At 48.9% G+C, this 17,681-nt stretch overlaps 7 protein-coding genes across 7 annotated transcripts; 3 read left to right on the forward strand and 4 right to left on the reverse strand.

The window, feature by feature from the left end:
• Positions 1–1,248: 1,248 nt before the first annotated feature.
• BU24DRAFT_406371 (uncharacterized protein) lies at positions 1,249–3,720 on the reverse strand (the record flags this gene model as incomplete). Its single annotated transcript, XM_033525760.1, has 2 exons — positions 1,249–1,558; positions 1,619–3,720. The coding sequence occupies 2 exons, from the start codon at positions 3,718–3,720 to the stop codon at positions 1,249–1,251; spliced, it is 2,412 nt and encodes an 803-aa protein (XP_033388080.1).
• A 394-nt stretch (positions 3,721–4,114) lies between these two features.
• Positions 4,115–7,153, reverse strand: BU24DRAFT_386825 (uncharacterized protein). Its single transcript, XM_033524937.1, has 2 exons — positions 6,747–7,153; positions 4,115–6,681 (listed from the first exon to the last, which is right to left on the reverse strand). Exons 1-2 carry the CDS (start codon positions 6,898–6,900, stop codon positions 4,157–4,159), a joined length of 2,679 nt encoding a protein of 892 aa, XP_033388081.1. The 5' UTR covers positions 6,901–7,153; the 3' UTR covers positions 4,115–4,156.
• A 727-nt stretch (positions 7,154–7,880) lies between these two features.
• Positions 7,881–10,240, forward strand: BU24DRAFT_459379 (uncharacterized protein; the record flags this gene model as incomplete). The annotated part of the gene is made up of 2 exons (XM_033531721.1): positions 7,881–8,474; positions 8,570–10,240. The coding sequence occupies 2 exons, from the start codon at positions 7,881–7,883 to the stop codon at positions 10,238–10,240; spliced, it is 2,265 nt and encodes a 754-aa protein (XP_033388082.1).
• A 120-nt stretch (positions 10,241–10,360) lies between these two features.
• On the reverse strand, positions 10,361–11,486 carry BU24DRAFT_459380 (NAD(P)-binding protein; the record flags this gene model as incomplete). The annotated part of the gene is made up of 2 exons (XM_033531722.1): positions 10,361–11,101; positions 11,157–11,486. 2 exons carry the CDS (start codon positions 11,484–11,486, stop codon positions 10,361–10,363), a joined length of 1,071 nt encoding a protein of 356 aa, XP_033388083.1.
• A 744-nt stretch (positions 11,487–12,230) lies between these two features.
• Positions 12,231–13,313, forward strand: BU24DRAFT_476797 (3-dehydroshikimate dehydratase; the record flags this gene model as incomplete). The annotated part of the gene is made up of 1 exon (XM_033532942.1): positions 12,231–13,313. One exon carries the CDS (start codon positions 12,231–12,233, stop codon positions 13,311–13,313), a length of 1,083 nt encoding a protein of 360 aa, XP_033388084.1.
• A 538-nt stretch (positions 13,314–13,851) lies between these two features.
• Positions 13,852–15,534, reverse strand: BU24DRAFT_341595 (putative quinate permease; the record flags this gene model as incomplete). The annotated part of the gene is made up of 2 exons (XM_033523281.1): positions 13,852–14,947; positions 15,002–15,534. 2 exons carry the CDS (start codon positions 15,532–15,534, stop codon positions 13,852–13,854), a joined length of 1,629 nt encoding a protein of 542 aa, XP_033388085.1.
• A 1,014-nt stretch (positions 15,535–16,548) lies between these two features.
• On the forward strand, positions 16,549–17,615 carry BU24DRAFT_342498 (NAD(P)-binding protein; the record flags this gene model as incomplete). Its single annotated transcript, XM_033523320.1, has 3 exons — positions 16,549–16,765; positions 16,831–17,474; positions 17,523–17,615. 3 exons carry the CDS (start codon positions 16,549–16,551, stop codon positions 17,613–17,615), a joined length of 954 nt encoding a protein of 317 aa, XP_033388086.1.
• Positions 17,616–17,681: the final 66 nt, after the last annotated feature.

The raw sequence follows: 17,681 nt of genomic DNA on the forward strand, positions 1-17,681 counted from the left end.
AGTAAATCGCTGGGCTTCGGCGAGTTTTGTTCTCTTTGTCGTAGATTCATGACCGTGTTTTTCATTGGCAACACTGAATTGGGTCTGGATAATGTTCAAAACACCAGACGAATTCTTTGATGATGGAGTGAGGTGAGGTTGGTAGCTGAATCCCGGTCTACCCGAGTTGGGATGGATCAAGGACCCAAACATGCAGTCCATGGGGCTTTCTGTGGGGTAAAATGGCCCTGGAACAACTTGGCAGACGTCGACGATCTGCTCAAACAAGACACGCCCAGCGCGCCATCAACTCCTCCACTCGAGCCAGCATCAGCATGCCTACGCGGCCCACAGTCACGATACACACATCAAATACTCGTCGAACGGATCGTGCGTGCCGACATCGCGAGGGGTGAACCAATCTGCGGGGAGTCCTGGTTCATTGGCGTGCCTTGGAGCTGTGCCCCGTCTGGTGGATATTCGAGTGCCATGCAGCACGCCATTTGTGCTCGTAGACTCGCGAGAGCAATCAAATCGGAGATCCGCATGGCGGGCTATGCATGCACCTTGCGAAAATCGCCCTGAAGTGGAATATGTAATCGTCACCGTTCTTTCTTTTCGTTTCATGTATGCGCGGAGAAGCTGACAACAGCCACTGCAATGGACCGAGGCTTTTACACTTTTGCCGTGAATAAGGCAATCTCTGTCAACTGGTTCCTATGTTTATGCCTACTATTTCGAGGACGAGGTAACAAGACAAGAACAACATAGTCAATTCCCTTTTACTCGCACTGGCCTATGGGACTACGGTACTCTGATTCATTATTTTATCCCGTCTACGGATTGGGAAATCGAGCATTGCTCGGTAGCCAAGCCGCTAAGCCCAAAAGACCTTCCATTTTGTCCATCCATCGACGTTCTAGATCAAATCGACAATCGACAAAGTTTTGTACTTGCTTGTAAGCCTGCAGATAGAAATGCAGTGAGGGGATACGATGTAGTAATTTATTGCTACGAGTATGAATGCTCTGCCATGCTGTGTCTCTCTCGGCCATGCAATTAGCCAATAATGCAAAGCCGCCTGGTATGCCGCGAATTGATGCCCAAAACCCTGACCAAAGTACAAATAATGTTTGTAGTGGTGCCAAAAAGGATATGTAAACAAATAATCCCAGAACACCTCGCTCAAGCTTTTCCCCTTGAAACTCCGGCCCATATGCAAAAAGATAATAGGGGTGGTGAAACGAATGCTGCCTAAGCAAAAGATACCTATATCATCTCGTCGTCGCTTATCCTGAAGTCGGACTCAAAGGCATCTGTCGCACTTGCACGCTGGAGGATAGTGGTTGCAAAGCCACGTGCGGTTGCTGTTGCACTAGTCTTTACAGCCTCGTCCTCGATAATGGTTTGGTAGATGGCCAATACTATGGGGCCAATGTAAGACCAGACAAATGGCCACCACGGCTTGATGGTCCATCGGTACAGAAGCGTTGGAATCACGAAAGGAAATCGTGGGGCATTGGGATCGACGCCATATCCTATCATTGACGAGGCATAGAGCTTATGACAATATTGTTCACTATGACGATGTCAGTATAACTTATCCTCGCAGTGTCGCGACTGCCATGCGGCAACATACCATGCAATGCATTCCGTCAGATACCACGTGAATAGTGTGATAAGCATAATGCTAAGCCAGGTAAGACCAGCACGCCTTCGTACTTGTGGATCGCGGAAGAGGTGCTTGAAATTCGTCCAAGCAATAGTCCAAGGACCATGGTGCCCTTGACCAGCGCAGGGACAGTCACGATATATAACCCTAATCTTCTCACCATTCTCTTCAATATGTTCCACGCGATGCTCGACCCTCGTCATTCCACGGCTGGCATCCCGAACACTTGTTCGCGCAGCGCGTAATCTTTGATTCATTAGATGGAGCTGGGTGAGTTCTTGCTGTCTCTGCCGCTCAGCCTCGTTCCGTGGTGGCTCGGTCGGAAGCTGGAGGCCTAGTAAAGTATCGTCATCAATGTCTCCAGCCTGGTCTACGCTCGATCCCGGTCGGATTAATTCCTCCAATGAGTTGATGGTCGAATCTCCGAAGCTGTCCTGATCCTGTGCTCGCTTCCCGTTCGCCCTGGCTTCTTCTACGATAGCCTCAAGAGCAGAACCCGGCATGCTTGGTCGCGTTCTTTCCAGTTCGTATACACCTTCAGATTCCGCCTGTGCAATTTCAGGACCTTGCTTTCCATGAGAAGAATTGCTTGGATCCTCAGGCTTTGGTGGTCTCACAGGAGAATTAGACTGTGATCGAGCAGATCGCGGGATCGTACGAGGAGCTGGGGTGTCTACCCAGGCACCAGTCACTCTGGGTGTCGTCGCACTCAATTTCGAAGACGTTGGAACAGGTGTGGCTTCGATGTCCACCGATTCCTGCCTTTTGATTGATACCGGGGAAGCTCCACCTCCCGCTTCTGTATTCACTGACTGAGTATCTCTACCTCGCTTTTGATGAGCGGGTATAGGCTCAGCAGTGGACTCTGGGCTATGTTTGTGCGGTTGTGATATATTGGTGGTGTGTTTAGAGTGTAGGGTAAGGGGAGAGGGCGACTCAGATTGCTTTGCGGGTGCTGTCTGGGGTCTTTGAGCGTTCGGTCGGCCGGGGCTTGGTGTATTTGAGACGCGTGCAAGTCGCCGTAACAGTTCGTGCGAATCTTCTCTTTTATTGGAGCCGGGACGTTGAGGGCTTGGTCGCGCATTCACTTGGGCGCGGGCTTCAACTATCTCAATCCCTTCAGAGTTTGTATTGTAAACAGTGATTGGGGAGATTGTGGGCTGTTGCCCACCTTCACCAATCACTGCAGGTGATTTTCCAATGGTCTTCCATGAATTTCTTCTCATCCGTACCCTCGCTTCTGGTGTACCCTCTCGCAAGGCTTGTGCCGGCCGTAAGTTCTCCGATCGGTCGGGGAATTGTTTGGACGAGGATCGCGGGCGGGTTTCTTCAGGCGAGGTCTCTCGGATTCGGTCGAGGCGGTTCGTCGTGAGCGCCTGCTCTCGCAGCGTTTCCATTTCTCTCTGCCTAATATCATCTAAAACTGTACTTCGTGGGACGTATGGAGTGGAAGCAATTAGCGATGCCTCGTTGAAGTCTATTGATGAATCGAGATCAGAATCCTCCTGTGTATCAAATGATTTTCGGCGTGTCGAGTTCGGCGTATTTCGAGAGGAACCTTTGTGTGAAAGCGGGCTGTCTTCTATCGAAGGTAATGGTAAATCTTCCGGCGCATAGCTCGACTGTCGGGGAGTCTCCTCATCGGCGAAATGGTTGGGGGCCTCTGGAGACCTTGTTTGGTCCTCAGATGCTATAGCCCGCAGCCAATTCCGTTTGACTCTGCCTTTCCGTCCCCACTCCCTAGGTGCGTGTATTGGAGGGTCTGCTCGTGCTGAACCATTGCTACTCTGTGGGCTCTCCCTCTTGACAAGGTAGCCTGCGCCGGAACGCGAATCTTGTTGTGCGTTGTTTCTCTCCAAATTGTCCAACGTCAGGCCCACATGAGGGTGTGATCTTGCTTTTGAAAATGGTCTGAAGTCGCCACGCAGCGCATCTTTTAGCTGCCTTTGGTCACGCTCATTTTGTAACATGAGCCGCTCAAAGTCGTCGTCGCCGCTTCCCAGAGATGTGAGGCCGGACACAATTGAACCGGAATTTTGCGTGTCGTCGTCTTGTGCCTGTTTATCCATGGTGACATCCAAGTCGTCATCGGCTCCAGCTTTGGTGATGTACCTGTACTTTGTCCCGGAATCAACAATGTTCGCTGAGGGCGGGGGTATCGGTTGGGGAGGCCGGCGCGCACTCATGGGCCTAGTTTAATGGTATTTTAGGAGAGCATAATAAAAAAACGCGTGCGGCGGACGTTGGTTGCATAGAAGATACCGTGATATCTAGTCGTAAAATGTTGTGTACGCGCTCTGTTGCTTGCGCGCGCGTGTCATAGCAATTGAGATCGGATGGCACGTGCGCCCTGACCATTGATCTGCACCAGGATGATACTTGCCTGAATGCTAAGGTGGCACTGCATTCGTAGAAACACCAGACACATTTCAAATAAAGGAAGCAACACAGACGAAAGTGCTTACTATTAATTTTTTGTTGTCATTGTATGCAAAGGAATCTACATTATGGTTCTTGGTCGTCGATGGCTTCCAATCTTGTCTGCACCATACCCGGATCAGATTGCCCTCGCTCGTCTCTCCATGACCGCAACACTTCTTCCCTCATGATTCTTCGTGGCGCACGTTTGCCAGTGAATAACTCAAATTGTGCAAAACCTTGCTCAGGAAGAAGATCAAGCCCATCCAGGCAGATCCATGACTGCGAACTTCGGGCCCGCACTTGCTTCATTAGTGGTGTGTTCAAAGTTCGGTAGGCCAACTCAAGCACCACTCCTCCACTACTACTTTGCATCCAAGCTGGGGGCAAAGTGAACTCCGGAGCAGGACTATCGCCAACAGGATGAGTAGGAATGCATGACAAGATTATGGTCGGGTTGCGAAGATCAGACGGCCATGGCGAATCTCGGGATTCCAAAATACGGAAGGTTGGCTGTGTGCCTTGACCGGACGCTTTTGGAAACAACTTTGTGCTGGAATTTGACGAGGTAAGACGGCTGAAGTGGGCAACAAGTTTCTCAGCATTCGAGTATGTCCGATTGTAAATCACTATGTTCTTCACCCCGAGTTGCAACATAGCATAGGTCGCTGCTCGTGCCATGCCTCCGGCTCCGATGAGCAGACCACATGTACTCGGACGTACGGCATTCGCAGGTGATAAACCACGTCTTATACAAGCTCGGATGCCAATCCAGTCGGTATTCTCGCCATACAAAGCTTGGATGGGCCCAGCTTGATTACGCTCTTGAAAGAGATCCAGATCCTCTGGTATACTGCTATCCTCATTGAGATGGCGTACAGGTATAAGAGTATTTACTGCACCAATCGCCCGGGCATGCCGACTTATTGAGTGTGTAAGTGATATGACTTCAATCTTGAAGGGCAAACTGATCGCCGCACCAGCGAAGTGCGGATCTAAGACGAGCTCTTGGAGAGAATTGAGGGTAGTTGTTTCAAGCGCGCGGAAGTTATGTGGCATTCCACATGCTTTGTAGGCGGCATTATGCATTGCAGGCGACAAGCTGTACCCGCTACTGGCACCTAGGATGTGTACCTTCATTGGATCATAAGTGAATGAGGCGTATAATGCATGCGTTGCTTCGCGTGCTGTGAGCCAAGATGTCTCCGGATCGCGCTTCACCAGGTCGGCGAACCCAGGGCTGTCCCGCAGGCTCTCTGGGATGACACTTGTGAGTACTTGATTGAAACATGCCGAGCGGCGGCCGGCTCGGCCTGTGTTGAAGCATATCAATGGTATGGTCCTGGGCAGCTCGCCGATTTTGTTTCTGAAGCTCTGGATGGCGGCATTGTCATCCATAAAGTTTGCCGGTCGAGTAAAGCGGACAGCAGTACAACCTAAGCGCATCGCATTCTCGTACTTTTCCGTCCAGAAGCTGTTGTGCCAAGGTAATGCAGCGTGTAGATGCCCAATGATTTTAGTTGGTCCTCTCAATTTGATTATGTTTATGATGGATTCCTCGTCAAGTGATAGGTCAATGGTAGCAAAGTCTGCAGCCAATCGAAGCCCATGGCGAACATGCTCGAGATAAGACTCCCTCGTCGACGTTTGCCACGAAACAGGCCTGACATGATAGATGATAGGTACCACTGTGCTTCGACGGACACGGGATACGGATCGACTTATATCTTCCGCTCGTTGTAGCGAAAGTCTTGGTGATTGAGAATCTAGTTCGACTGGATCAATCACAATCTCGAACGCATCAGAACCAAATTCAAGTTCTTCAATATCCACAGATTCTGATAGCAGTACAGAAAGCGGTGTCTGTACTGCACATGTATACTTCCGCAACTCCGTAGCCACTTCAGAAAGCGGAAACCCTGGCTCAAACGGTGCCATGGGATTCAATTGGCCTTGTTTTATGTGCTCTTCAGCGGTGACCAAAGAGAGGAATTTGAGAAAGGTCCTTTCAGCACGCTTTAGCGTGAGAAATGCAGGTACAGATGATTGATTGGCGGGGGCGACAGAGAATGCGACTTTCGTTTCTGTCATATTGTAGAATTCGTAGTTGGAGCAACGCCTGAATATTGGTCCACTGAAGGCGACGAGGTCTTGTAATTTGGACATTTCCAAAACTTCAAGATACTGATGGACACTCTCCAGGTCCCGAACAATATGTATAATCGGGTGCGTCTTGGAAAATTCCTGAAGAAGTGCTTGCCCACTTCGTTCCAGAGAGCTTCCATTGCATACTATGATGGCACCAGTGTCGTGAACCTGTAGCGCATTTCTCAATATCTCCTCCTGTCTAAGGTTGTGATTGGAGGCGCCGAACTGCTTCCTATATTTCGCAGTAGAGAATCCTGTGGCTTCATGGAAGAGACTTTCGATGTCTACAACGCGACGATTCGATGCAGCAGATGCCATAATAGCTAATGTCGATTTCCCAGAACCACGAATTCCAATCAGGACAATCGATTTGTTTAACTCCAAAGCCCGGTGGTGATCAGAGGGTGTAGGTGTTGACGTTGGCGTCGTGCGTGGTGTCGACCGATTGCTCGAATTAACGGTGTCTTCGATGATTGTCAGCGCCTTCGTGCGGAAGCGATTGAAGCATATGGGAGGGCTTGTTCTTTACCTATTCGTTGCCTTTGAGACTTTCCCCCGAAAGGAGACGCTCCTCCTTCGCGAGAATTTGGAACTGGCTGAACGGCAGACCACATCGTCCCCCCCGTACCACCTTCTCTCATTGCCGAGAAGGACCTTTTCGTCCCTGCCGTCGCTGTAGCCATCGTCGTACAGCTCAGCAGAACACAGGGTATGGAGACACAAATATCGCAGAGCAGGTGGTTTGCATGCGAGGACGCCTATGGCTAGCGTCGGCCACTGCTGGAAAGCATGTGCGGGTTTGGCAATCAGAGATGCGATATGTCGTAGTAGAGCTTAATCTGGTAGAATTGAAGAGGAATGTCGTCGCCAAGATGGATTAACATGTCCGAGTAGCATCTTCGAGTAACTTGGTGGGATAGTGGCTGCGGGATGAAGGAGATGACCTGCAATGAGGTGTGATTGGTAGGGAAAATGTCATATCCGGGGAAGCCGAGCAACGCCGAGTTCGGTCACGTTTTTCCCCAGATTTCGATGCCAAGAATCTCCACGCCTGTCCACTACACTGTAAGCACCTCTCAGCTTCATCATATTACCAAAATAACGATTGATTCATTGCTTTTGCTTTGAGGTCACATTCTGTTTCATCATCTACTCCGTACGTTTTCAGAGAGATTTGGTAGCATTGACAAGTGTTATTGACGTATCAATAGTCCTAGGGAGAGCAAGTCTAACTAATGTCAACTTGCTCCACCATTATGATTTAAGGATTTCAATGAAGCATTGGAAATCCAATCAGACAACCTAAAGAGCGGGGTGGTGGCGTTCCGGGGAAGACACCTTTCTTGCGGAACTGGCCGTTTTGGAGCATTCAACTGAAGTAGCTCGGCATCTAAGTCTGCATTTCGTCGGAGCAGTCAAGTATACCGGACCTTCTGCCCTCCATTCCATCTCTTAAGATAATTTTTTATACGCTCAACATCATTGACGGAGGAATCTGATATTGGCCATTTCCAGCTCGCCCTGCGTCGGCATGAAGTGGTAGAGTATTCTCTTCCGACTACCTCTCCGAGGATCGCAAAGGCTTTCGACCTGTTCAGCTTCACAACCATCTCAGAGAGAGGAGTAAAACGGGTCACTTTGTCAGAAATCAGAATTTCACACTATGCCGAGGCAGCCCCAGACTACCAAACGACGGACAGAGTCTTCTTCCACTCCGAATGCTACTTCCGGCAAGCGAACTCGAGTATCAAGAGCCTGCGATCAATGCCGCACAGCTAGAGAGAAATGTGATGGACAGCCGATATGCTCCACTTGTTCTGCATCTAACAGGTCTTGCACGTATACGACGAATCCGAAGAAGCGAGGCATCCAGCCTGGATATATCCGAACACTGGAACTCGCTCTAACATGGCTCTTCAATAATTCCGATGCGGAAGCCTTACTTAATCAAAAACTCGCACAAGAAGGCGCGCAATCGGTACTACTGGGCAGAGAGACCAAGGAGTCTAATAAGCTACATCGGACTTGGAGAAAGAGTCGATTCTGCAAAGATGTAGACAAGCTTCTGTCGGGAGGGGATATCGGCACCATGGATGATGGTCGTTCACCCGAAAGCGATGATCAAGAATCAGAAAACGATGATATCGACCAGACCGGAGAATCTACAACCATCCAGTTCGACTCAATCGTCCTTCCGCAACAGTCGCCGGTGGCTCACAGGGTTATGAATGCAATATCTCAGTCCACTATACCACAAGTAAGATATATCCCTCCATAGGCCCTTGTGTTGTCAATCCCACTACAAGCACTCGACGACTTTCAACAATTCCCACTAACATTGTTTTGTTTTAGGCAACGGTCATGCCCGTGAATCGTTGGCGATTATTCGATATCTATTTCAGCTACACCCACTCCTGGTTTCCGATATCTGAGAAGCACGATATACTGAAGCTTACATACTCGTATCCGGAAAGTGGACTAGATCTTGCTCCGGATATGCCAGACTCTGGTGACCATGCTGAGCTTTGGAGTATACTGGCGCTTGCATCTATTCAAGATCGTACCACTATGAAGGATTCGCAATCTGAACTTCCAGAGGACATCATACCCGAAAAACTTTATCATACCGCTCGATCCTTGATTCCCCGAGAACTTGGAGTTTTCCAGCTCGGGCATGCAAAGGCTCTTCTACTATTATCCATGGTAAATCTTAGCCAGGCCGCCCCAGAGTCTGCTTGGCTACTTGTTGGATATGCTGCGCGTATTCTCATGTTACTTCTGCAAAGAGAATCGGCCCTTGATCCACGAATAAGACACGTCTTTGCTGGATGTTTCTTGCTCGACAATCTAATCTCTATGCAACTCAAACGATCGCCTTATTTACGCATCGCAGACATAGAGCGTGTTGGGAAAATCATTCCTGATGGTCTGGAAGAGTGGCAACCGTGGTCGGGTTGCCTGGGATATACTTCGCGACAACCCTCGCGCACTCCTGCTCTAAGCCTCAGTTCTTTCAATCACCTAGTAGAATTGATTGGTATAGCAGGGTCCGCCGTGGCCTCCAATGGTCAGCAAACCAGCTTGCAAGAAGCACTGGGGAGAATGGAGCTGTGGAAAGCAGCCCTGCAGCCGATGTTCGATCACATTCGCTCAGAACAGATCCCCGTTCCACCGACGCCACCTGCGATGATACTTCAGATCTTCTATACAAGCTCCGCCCTACTCCTCTTTTCGTCACAAACATGGATGCAACGTACGATAGATACGCTCGAACTTTTCCGTGATACATTGGGACTCGTAGCTATGCCCCCTGTACTTCAGTGTCTTTTTGATATCATTGGTCAAAGTGAACACATAGCAAACATTGATCAAAGATGTGGAAACCGTCTGCAATCATTACGGACCGAGCACATGCATACATGGTCCCTTTCCGGAGGGGATGGAATGACTCTGGCTCATGGTGATCCCACTTCATCCAGGCAAGGTCGATCAAACACAACGGAGCCGTCTTTGGGTGCTCCCTCATTCGGATCCGCCAATGTTCAGATGCCTACACCGGAATCCATACAAATCCCATTTAACACGACCATGCTTCCGCTCTCCAACGTAGATCCTATCCGACCGCGTACAAATTCCAATCTTCTTGATGAAATCCTTCCAGACATGAACGCGACGGCTACCCCCTCACAGTCTCTCGATTTCGCTGGGAATAAATCTATGCAAGAGTACAGTACATCACAATTCACCAATCTTCATAACCCACCACCACTGGAGCATCGCGGCTCAGCGAACTCTAGGGATATCGAAAATTTCTTCGACGAACTGGCTTCCCTAGATGGCGCAGAGCGTCTCGAGAACCAGCCACAGTTCATGCAGAATCTTGGGTTTGCACCAGACGCGAACATAGCGGACCTGCTTTCCTCAGACTTTGGCCAAATAAACCCATTGGTCTCCCCCTATCTGCATCACAATGCACCAGATAGTGCACATTTCAACCAAAATACCTTCTTCAATGAAGGATGATCTGGACATATGACGATCAGGCAAAGGCACATGATCTTTACTGTCGCTAGGCGAATTTCTAGGCGAATTTACCCGGGAAATGACTGGTTCGAGTCAAGCCCACCTAAGAATGCCCATATTCTATAGGGGCGTATCTTCTAGATCTACATCTACAGGTCTTTGCTCCTTCATCGATGTTCGAACAGCGTCACAGACAGCCAACGCACGAAGTCCCTCGATACCTGAACAACTAGGATCCTCTCGTCCTTTGATGACATTGGCGAAGTGTTTGATCTGTAGCTCAAAGGGTGCTCTGTCATCAGATACTTCGAGACTTTTGTTTTCCAATTGCTCGGTCCAACTCTGCTTCCCATCCGGATATGTCCATACTGTCATAGCCGGCACGCTTAGACTTCCTTCAGATCCGAAAACCCTGTAAAAATCTTCGCCAACCTTTGGTATTGTTGGATTTTCACCAGTACCGGCTTCAAAGTTGTGCGGGGAGACAACAGCATCTGAACAGATGAATGTCCCTACCATACCGCTAGCGAATCTGAGCGTTATTGCTGCGCCTTCTTCCGCCGCATATCCTCGCTGGGATAGACATTTTTCGGCATATACTCGAACGATTGGACCAAAAAGGTAGTGAAGGATGTCTACTTCGTGAATGAGGTTGATGAGGATAGGACCTGCAGAGTCAAGTCTTCGCCACTCCGTTGGCGAATCATAATAGGACAATGGCTTGTATAGCGTCCACAACCCATTGACGGCAACGAGGCGACCTAGCGATGGGATTGCCTGCTTTGCAGCCCTTACATACTTATTGAAACGACGGTGATGACCGATCAGCAGGCGGCGATTGTTTTTGTGGGCGCAGCGTATCTAAGCGTGTAAGAATATATCCTCGATCAAATGTAGTTCTTGAGCAATAATATACCAAGTCTTGACCACTTGCGACATCAATTGATATTGGCTTCTCACATAGAACATGTACACCGCCTTCAAGTAGTTGCTTCGACACGGAAACATGAGTGTGATTTGGTGTGCACACTAGGGCTGCGTCTGGTTTCGAGTCCGAAGCAAGCATCTCCTGGACCGATCCAAATAAAGGACAATCGAATCTCTGTGCAACACTAGCTGCTGCAGGATTCGGATCTACAATGCAAACTAGATCGGTCTCAGGCTCTTTGACAACTGCTTCAGCATGTCGAGGGCCAATCAAGCCTGTGCCAATAATGGCAACTCGAATGGTACCAGGGGAAGACATATTGGATACGGATCGGAGGCCTTGAATGAAGAGCAAGTATTAAGCAAGCTGGTCCGCAGAACCTCGAGCCCTTGGGATAAGATGATTATTGGATCCGGACGAATTGTTAGACTTAGATGATCTGGTTCATGGTAGTTTTTGAAGGGTTTGCTTTTATGTGGTCCACAATTAGTTCTTTTCTCAGATGATACGAACGCAGACCGACCAATTAGGCCTACATCTGCTGGATCTCTCTTTTTCCATCAATCCCCACAACCTCGATCCCCAGAGTATACCCCCCACAATAAAGATTGAATCCTCTTCCGGGTCAGTAGATCATGTGAGACCCTTAGCAAATGGACAAATCCTCGGTGCAGCTCCCGATAAAAGTGGCCGATGGCAAAGACCCCTTCGCCGGATAAAGCTTTACCCACGATTGGCCACCCCGTGCACGCCAACGTCATCCTAAGCGTTGGCTGGGCACAGGAATACTCGTCAACGATGCTGAAGCATTCTTCCGGCACAAGACATTGAGATAGGAAGGAGGATGTTTCGAAGCAAGAAGACCCGCAATTCAACAGTCTATTGGTGAATGAATCCCCTTTTACACACGATATTCATTTGCAGTTACTTTGATAATTTTCAACTATCCTTTAATCTTGCACCATATTCTTAAAGTATATCATTCCTCGGGGTACTGTGAAGTCTCAAGCATTATCATCTACTTTCTACCTTAGCATTTTCATTTGATTTCAATCAGCTACAATGCCTTGCCGTCCAGCAATCTCGTCTATGTCCCTTGGAAGGTGCTATGCCGGCCACTCGATCGAGCACAAGCTATCCATGGCCGCAAAACATGGCATCGAAGGCATCGAGCTCTTCTATGAAGATCTGGCAGACCTTGCTACAAGTCGATACTCCTCCGACCTCTACGCTGCCGCAAGATACGTTCGTTCTCTTTGCACATCGCTCAATATCGAAATCCTATGTCTGCAACCGTTCATGCACTACGAAGGACTGCGAGACAGGCAAAGACACGCAGAAAGGATAGATGAGATAAAGGTCTGGATGGATGTGGTGAAGATCCTTGATACAGATGTCATCGCAGTCCCATCATCATTTCTTCCCAAGGAGGAGATCTCTGGTGATATGAACCTTATCGTATCCGACCTCCGAGAGCTGGCAGACCTAGGTCTCCAACAAACACCCGTCATAAGATTTGCGTACGAGAGTCTTTCCTGGGGTACATATATCAACAAGTGGGAACAGAGCTGGGAGATCGTGCAGAGGGTCGACAGAGAAAACTTTGGTCTTTGTCTTGATACCTTTAACATCCTTGGTCGTATATATGCCGACCCTGAGTCGCCCACCTTCTGCACACCTAATGCAGATCAAGATGTTGCCGAGTCGGTGCAGAGGTTATTGGCAAAATCTGGGCCTCCTAAGGATAAGATTTTCTTCATGCAGATTGTGGACGCTGAAAAGCTCTCTTCCCCCTTACTTCCCGGCCATCCATTCTACAAACCAGAGCAGCCATCCAGGATGAGCTGGAGCAGGAACTGCAGGCTGTTTTATGGTGAAAGCGACAAGGGGGCCTACCTCCCTGTCAAAGACGTGGCAGAGGCCATTATCAACGGGATCGGATATGACGGCTGGGTGAGCAACGAACTCTTTAACCGAGCCATGGAAAGGACGGACGAGGGTGTTGTAGAGGAACTGGCAGAGAGGTCGAAGGTCGGATGGCATAAGTTGGTGGCTGACCTTGGCCTTAAGATTGAACGGCCACAACCTACTATTCAGAGGAAAGACAGTGGGCAAGACATTGCCCATCATGATTCCAGACTTTAAGCTAGCGTTTGCTTGCATGTATATACTCAGTTACCTTTTAGAAGATACCACCATTATATTGCCATACATCGAGCATTTCCACGTAACATGAATCTACCAAATCATCTGTGCATTTTGACTAGCTGTGACAACATGAAGGGCAATTACTATATATCACTCCGTCTGAGTTCCAGTAACACTGATTGAGCTTCGGATCATTATGTGACTTGGTGAGGATCTTTGCTGGTGCAAATCTGACAAGGTTCCATAGAAAGCGCATGCTTCCTTTGTGGGACGATAGGGGCGTGGCAGCCCTTTCCTGAAAGTTTTGTTTACGGGAATCATATTTAGACACATTCTTCTGGAGCATCATTCAAATCATCCGATAGTCATTATGATTGTTCTCACTGTTTTGGAAATAAGTTGTTTTTGAAGATATTCTTAGATTCAGACTAATTATGCTATGTCCTATATCCTAGAAGAAATGATTCATTCGTCTCTGCGACTGGCCCAATGCACACCTCATACACTGCTTTTACAGTCTCATGTGTGCTATGACTTAAACACTCTCAACTCTCTCGGCCTGCTTAGTCTTCTCAACAGTCAAGCCTGCACCCTCGGCATCATGCCTAAACTCCTCCTCGCGCTCGAAAAGCTTCTGCATCATGACTCCATGTGCCTTGTGCACTGGCTTCAGAGAGAAGAGCTCATCCATGTGCTCAAGAGGAATACTCTTGGTCTCGGGAATGAGGAAGTACACGAAAGGAATAGATAGAATCATGAGCGAAGCGAAGAAGAAGTATACTCCGTAGCCCATTGTGTTGAACATCTGAGGGGTGAAACGGGAGATAATGAAGTTCCAGAACCAGTTGTTGGCAGCAGCCGATGCCTGGCCCAATGAACGCGTATGCTGCGAGAACATCTCCGAGTTGATAACCCAAGGAGTTCCATTCCAAGACGGAGTGTAGAAAGCGGTCCAGAGGTAGAAGAAGAAAATTGCAGCAATGCCGCCTGGTGGGAGCTTGCCGTTAGTGGAGATTGTGGTCTTGCCAGCTCCTGAGAGCTTGATGTATGCACCGATAATCCACATGCAGACGGAACCTCCAGCTGCACCAATCATCAAGAGATTGCGGCGTCCAAGGCGGTCGATGAGCCAGAGCAGCCAGAAGAAAGTGACAACAGTCTTGACAACTCCAAAGATACCGGTGGTGAGAAAACCTGTGCTGGCACCTGTGATGCCGATCGACTTGAAAACGGTGGGAGAATAGTAGTTGATGGCATTGATTCCAGAACCGTTCTGCCAGAGGAAGAGCATTCCACCGAGGAAGAAACGCCACTGAACCTTCTTATCCTTCAACGCGGCGAATGGCCTCCAAAATCCGGGTCCAATGTGGATACGATCATGCTCGATTTGAGCATCGATGGCGGCAATTTCCTCAACCATGTAGAGGTTATCAGCTGGGAGATTGCGGATCCAGCACAGGTTCCTCACCGCCTCGTCACGCCTGCCTTTGGTGAAAAGCCATCGAGGGGACTCCTTCAACCAGAAAGCTCCGATGAGAAGGCATCCAGCGGGAATGAGCTGAACGGCAAAGGGAATCAACCATTGCGAATGCGATGGTGCCATAGTCTCCTGAAGACCGTAATTGATCCAGCTATTAGGGAGGTTAGTTTGTCTTCAGTATGAAAAGGGGTTCCATCTAACTTACAATCCAACGAGACCACCGATTTGCCATCCCATCTCATAGATACCAACAAGACGTCCTCGTACAGCCGGTGGAGACATCTCAGAAATGTAGATGGGCACCATGTTGGAAGCAGCACCGACACCCAGACCAGCCAAAACACGGCCACCAATGATGAGACCCAATCCTCGTTCGCGGTTTGCGCCCAACATCATACCAGCACCAACGATGAAAAGAAGGATCCAAACGATCAAACTCCTCTTTCGTCCCCAGTAGTAGCTAGAGACGTATGCACCGAAAGAACCGAAGAAGGCACCGGCCTGGTAAACGGAAACAATGTTCGCTTTTGTCGTAGCCAATTTGGCCGGAGGCATCTGATCTGGACGGAGTCTGAATTCGTCGACGAAGGAAGGAAGTGCTAGAGTCGTGCCAATGAAGGCAGAGTCATAGCCAATCATGCAGGATGCCCATGATGCGACTGCAGCAGCGGTATAGACGCGCCAGTTGTAGACCTCCTTTGGCGTCGGCCTGTCCTCGACGAAGGCGAGGATACCCATGTTGACTTCGTGTTGGTATATCACGCACTGTCGATGGGTGTTGAGATGAATTGATGGAAGGGGAGTATGGAAAGGAGAAGAGAAGAGGAGTTGGGCAGAGGAAGATGGGATCGCAACTCTGTGGGGATGGACAAGGGTAGCGAACAGTCTTCACCTATATATCTTCAAGATGGTGGAGGTAATCTTGTCTTCAGGGTTTATCAGCCACAAGCCCCATGGGGATGGAAGAGCAAATGGTGTTTCGCTTGAAAATCCTTTCTCGTCGCCCATGCAGATAGACGAGCAAGTCTGGAGGGTCCCCGGATGAAGACTTTTACGACGACGCCAAAAGTAGGTTGGCCGATGTATCGCCGCCACCGACCAGTGGGGAGTCTGGTAAATTGGACATCAACGGATGCCCCGGATTCCTCCACGTTGTTGCCAAAATGCTAGAAACTAGATTTGGTTCCAAACGCGGCGTCATGACAAGCGTTCACGCGAGCGTTGGTAGCATGGGGGTGGAAGAGTGTTATTCCTTGAGGTGGTTGAAAGGACGATCTCTAGACCAGGGTCAACCAATGAATCTACGTCTTTACTCATCCGAGCTTCGGACCGATGCCCCAAGTCGTCACAGTCTCTGAGTCGTATTTGCTTAGCAGTAGTGGAGATATCAAGATTGCATCCCCATCGGAAGAACATTTTAACATACGCACGTTTTCAGTTTGTGGGGTTGTGAGATCTCGTTGTCTTAGACTCTTGGTGCAGCTTCTCCGCGCTCCAGATTGATAATACAACATTTGGCATTGAGTCTAAGTGGATATACAATTGGAAAAACGTTTACGACGTCTTCAGCCTTCAACAAAATATAGCGTGGCTATACCAATCGAGTAGTTACGCGTCTCTACTATTTCTCGACGACCATTACACATTTCATATCACCCATCAGGCTCCTATTGTCTCAAAGCTATCATCGCGTTATTCCAAAACCACCACTTAGTCGAGTCCTTTTTCAAATCTTTTGCAAACATGTCGACCATGACAGAGACAGTCACGGAGACTGAGACGGTTGTCCCTCAAGTTTCCCAAGTCGAGCGTCATGGCTATCTCTTTGGCCACCCGATAGCACATTCCATGTCGCCATTGCTTCACCAGACTGTATATGATGGTCTTGGTTTGAACTGGTCACAATTTCCTCTTGACTCATTAGATGTCGACCTTTTCCTTAGGTTAAGAGAAGACCCAAAGTTCTATGGTACGTACTTAACCAAGTATTCTACAACTGCGCCCAGAGATTCAAATAATAATCTGTTATCATAGGCGCTGCAGTAACAATGCCTCACAAAGTCACCATTCTACAGCATCTCGATGGCCTTACCCCCGAAGGTGCTTCGGTCGGCGCCGTGAACACTATGTTCATTCGCGAGGACCCCGAGACTGGCAAGCGGTTGTTCATGGGCACGAATACAGACGTTGTTGGAATCAGAGAGTCTTTCTATCAGAATGTTGCCAACGCAGATGCAACCTTCCACGGAAGGCCGGCACTCATCATCGGCGGTGGAGGTGCGGCGCGAAGCGCAGTCTATGCGCTTCGAACATGGATGAAAGCCAGCAAGATCTACCTCGTCAATAGGGATCGCAACGAAGTCAAGGCTGTGATTGATGAATGCACTGCGCGGGGATATGGTGACTCCTTAGTGGACGTCGCAACCGTAGAGCAAGCAGAACAGCTCGAGGGAGTTGGTGCCATTGTAGCATGCGTACCGAACTTCACACCCAAAACAAACGAGGAGAAAGAGGCCAGGAGCGTGCTAGAATGCTTCTTGGCCAAGGAGCACAAGGGTGCTATCCTGGAAATGTGCTATCATCCCAGTCCCTGGACAGAGATTGCAGAGATTAGTAAACAACAGGGATGGCAAGTGATACTTGGAACTGAAGCCATGATATATCAAGGCCTGGAGCAGGTAAGAAACATTCTCTCCTTTATCGAATGAACGCTGATCAGGAAATAGGACAAATTCTGGACTGGCAAAGAGCTCCATGAACTACCAGTAGAGAACGTTCACAAAGCAATCGCAGCAAAACTAAATGAATCGAGATTGTAAAATACTCACGACGGCGTTTAAATAGGCACGATTTATGTATATACTTGGCATTTAAAAAAGGGAGGC

Source organism: Aaosphaeria arxii, assembly GCF_010015735.1.
Source record: "Aaosphaeria arxii CBS 175.79 unplaced genomic scaffold BU24scaffold_2, whole genome shotgun sequence".
In the NCBI taxonomy this organism is placed as follows: domain Eukaryota; kingdom Fungi; phylum Ascomycota; class Dothideomycetes; order Pleosporales; genus Aaosphaeria; species Aaosphaeria arxii.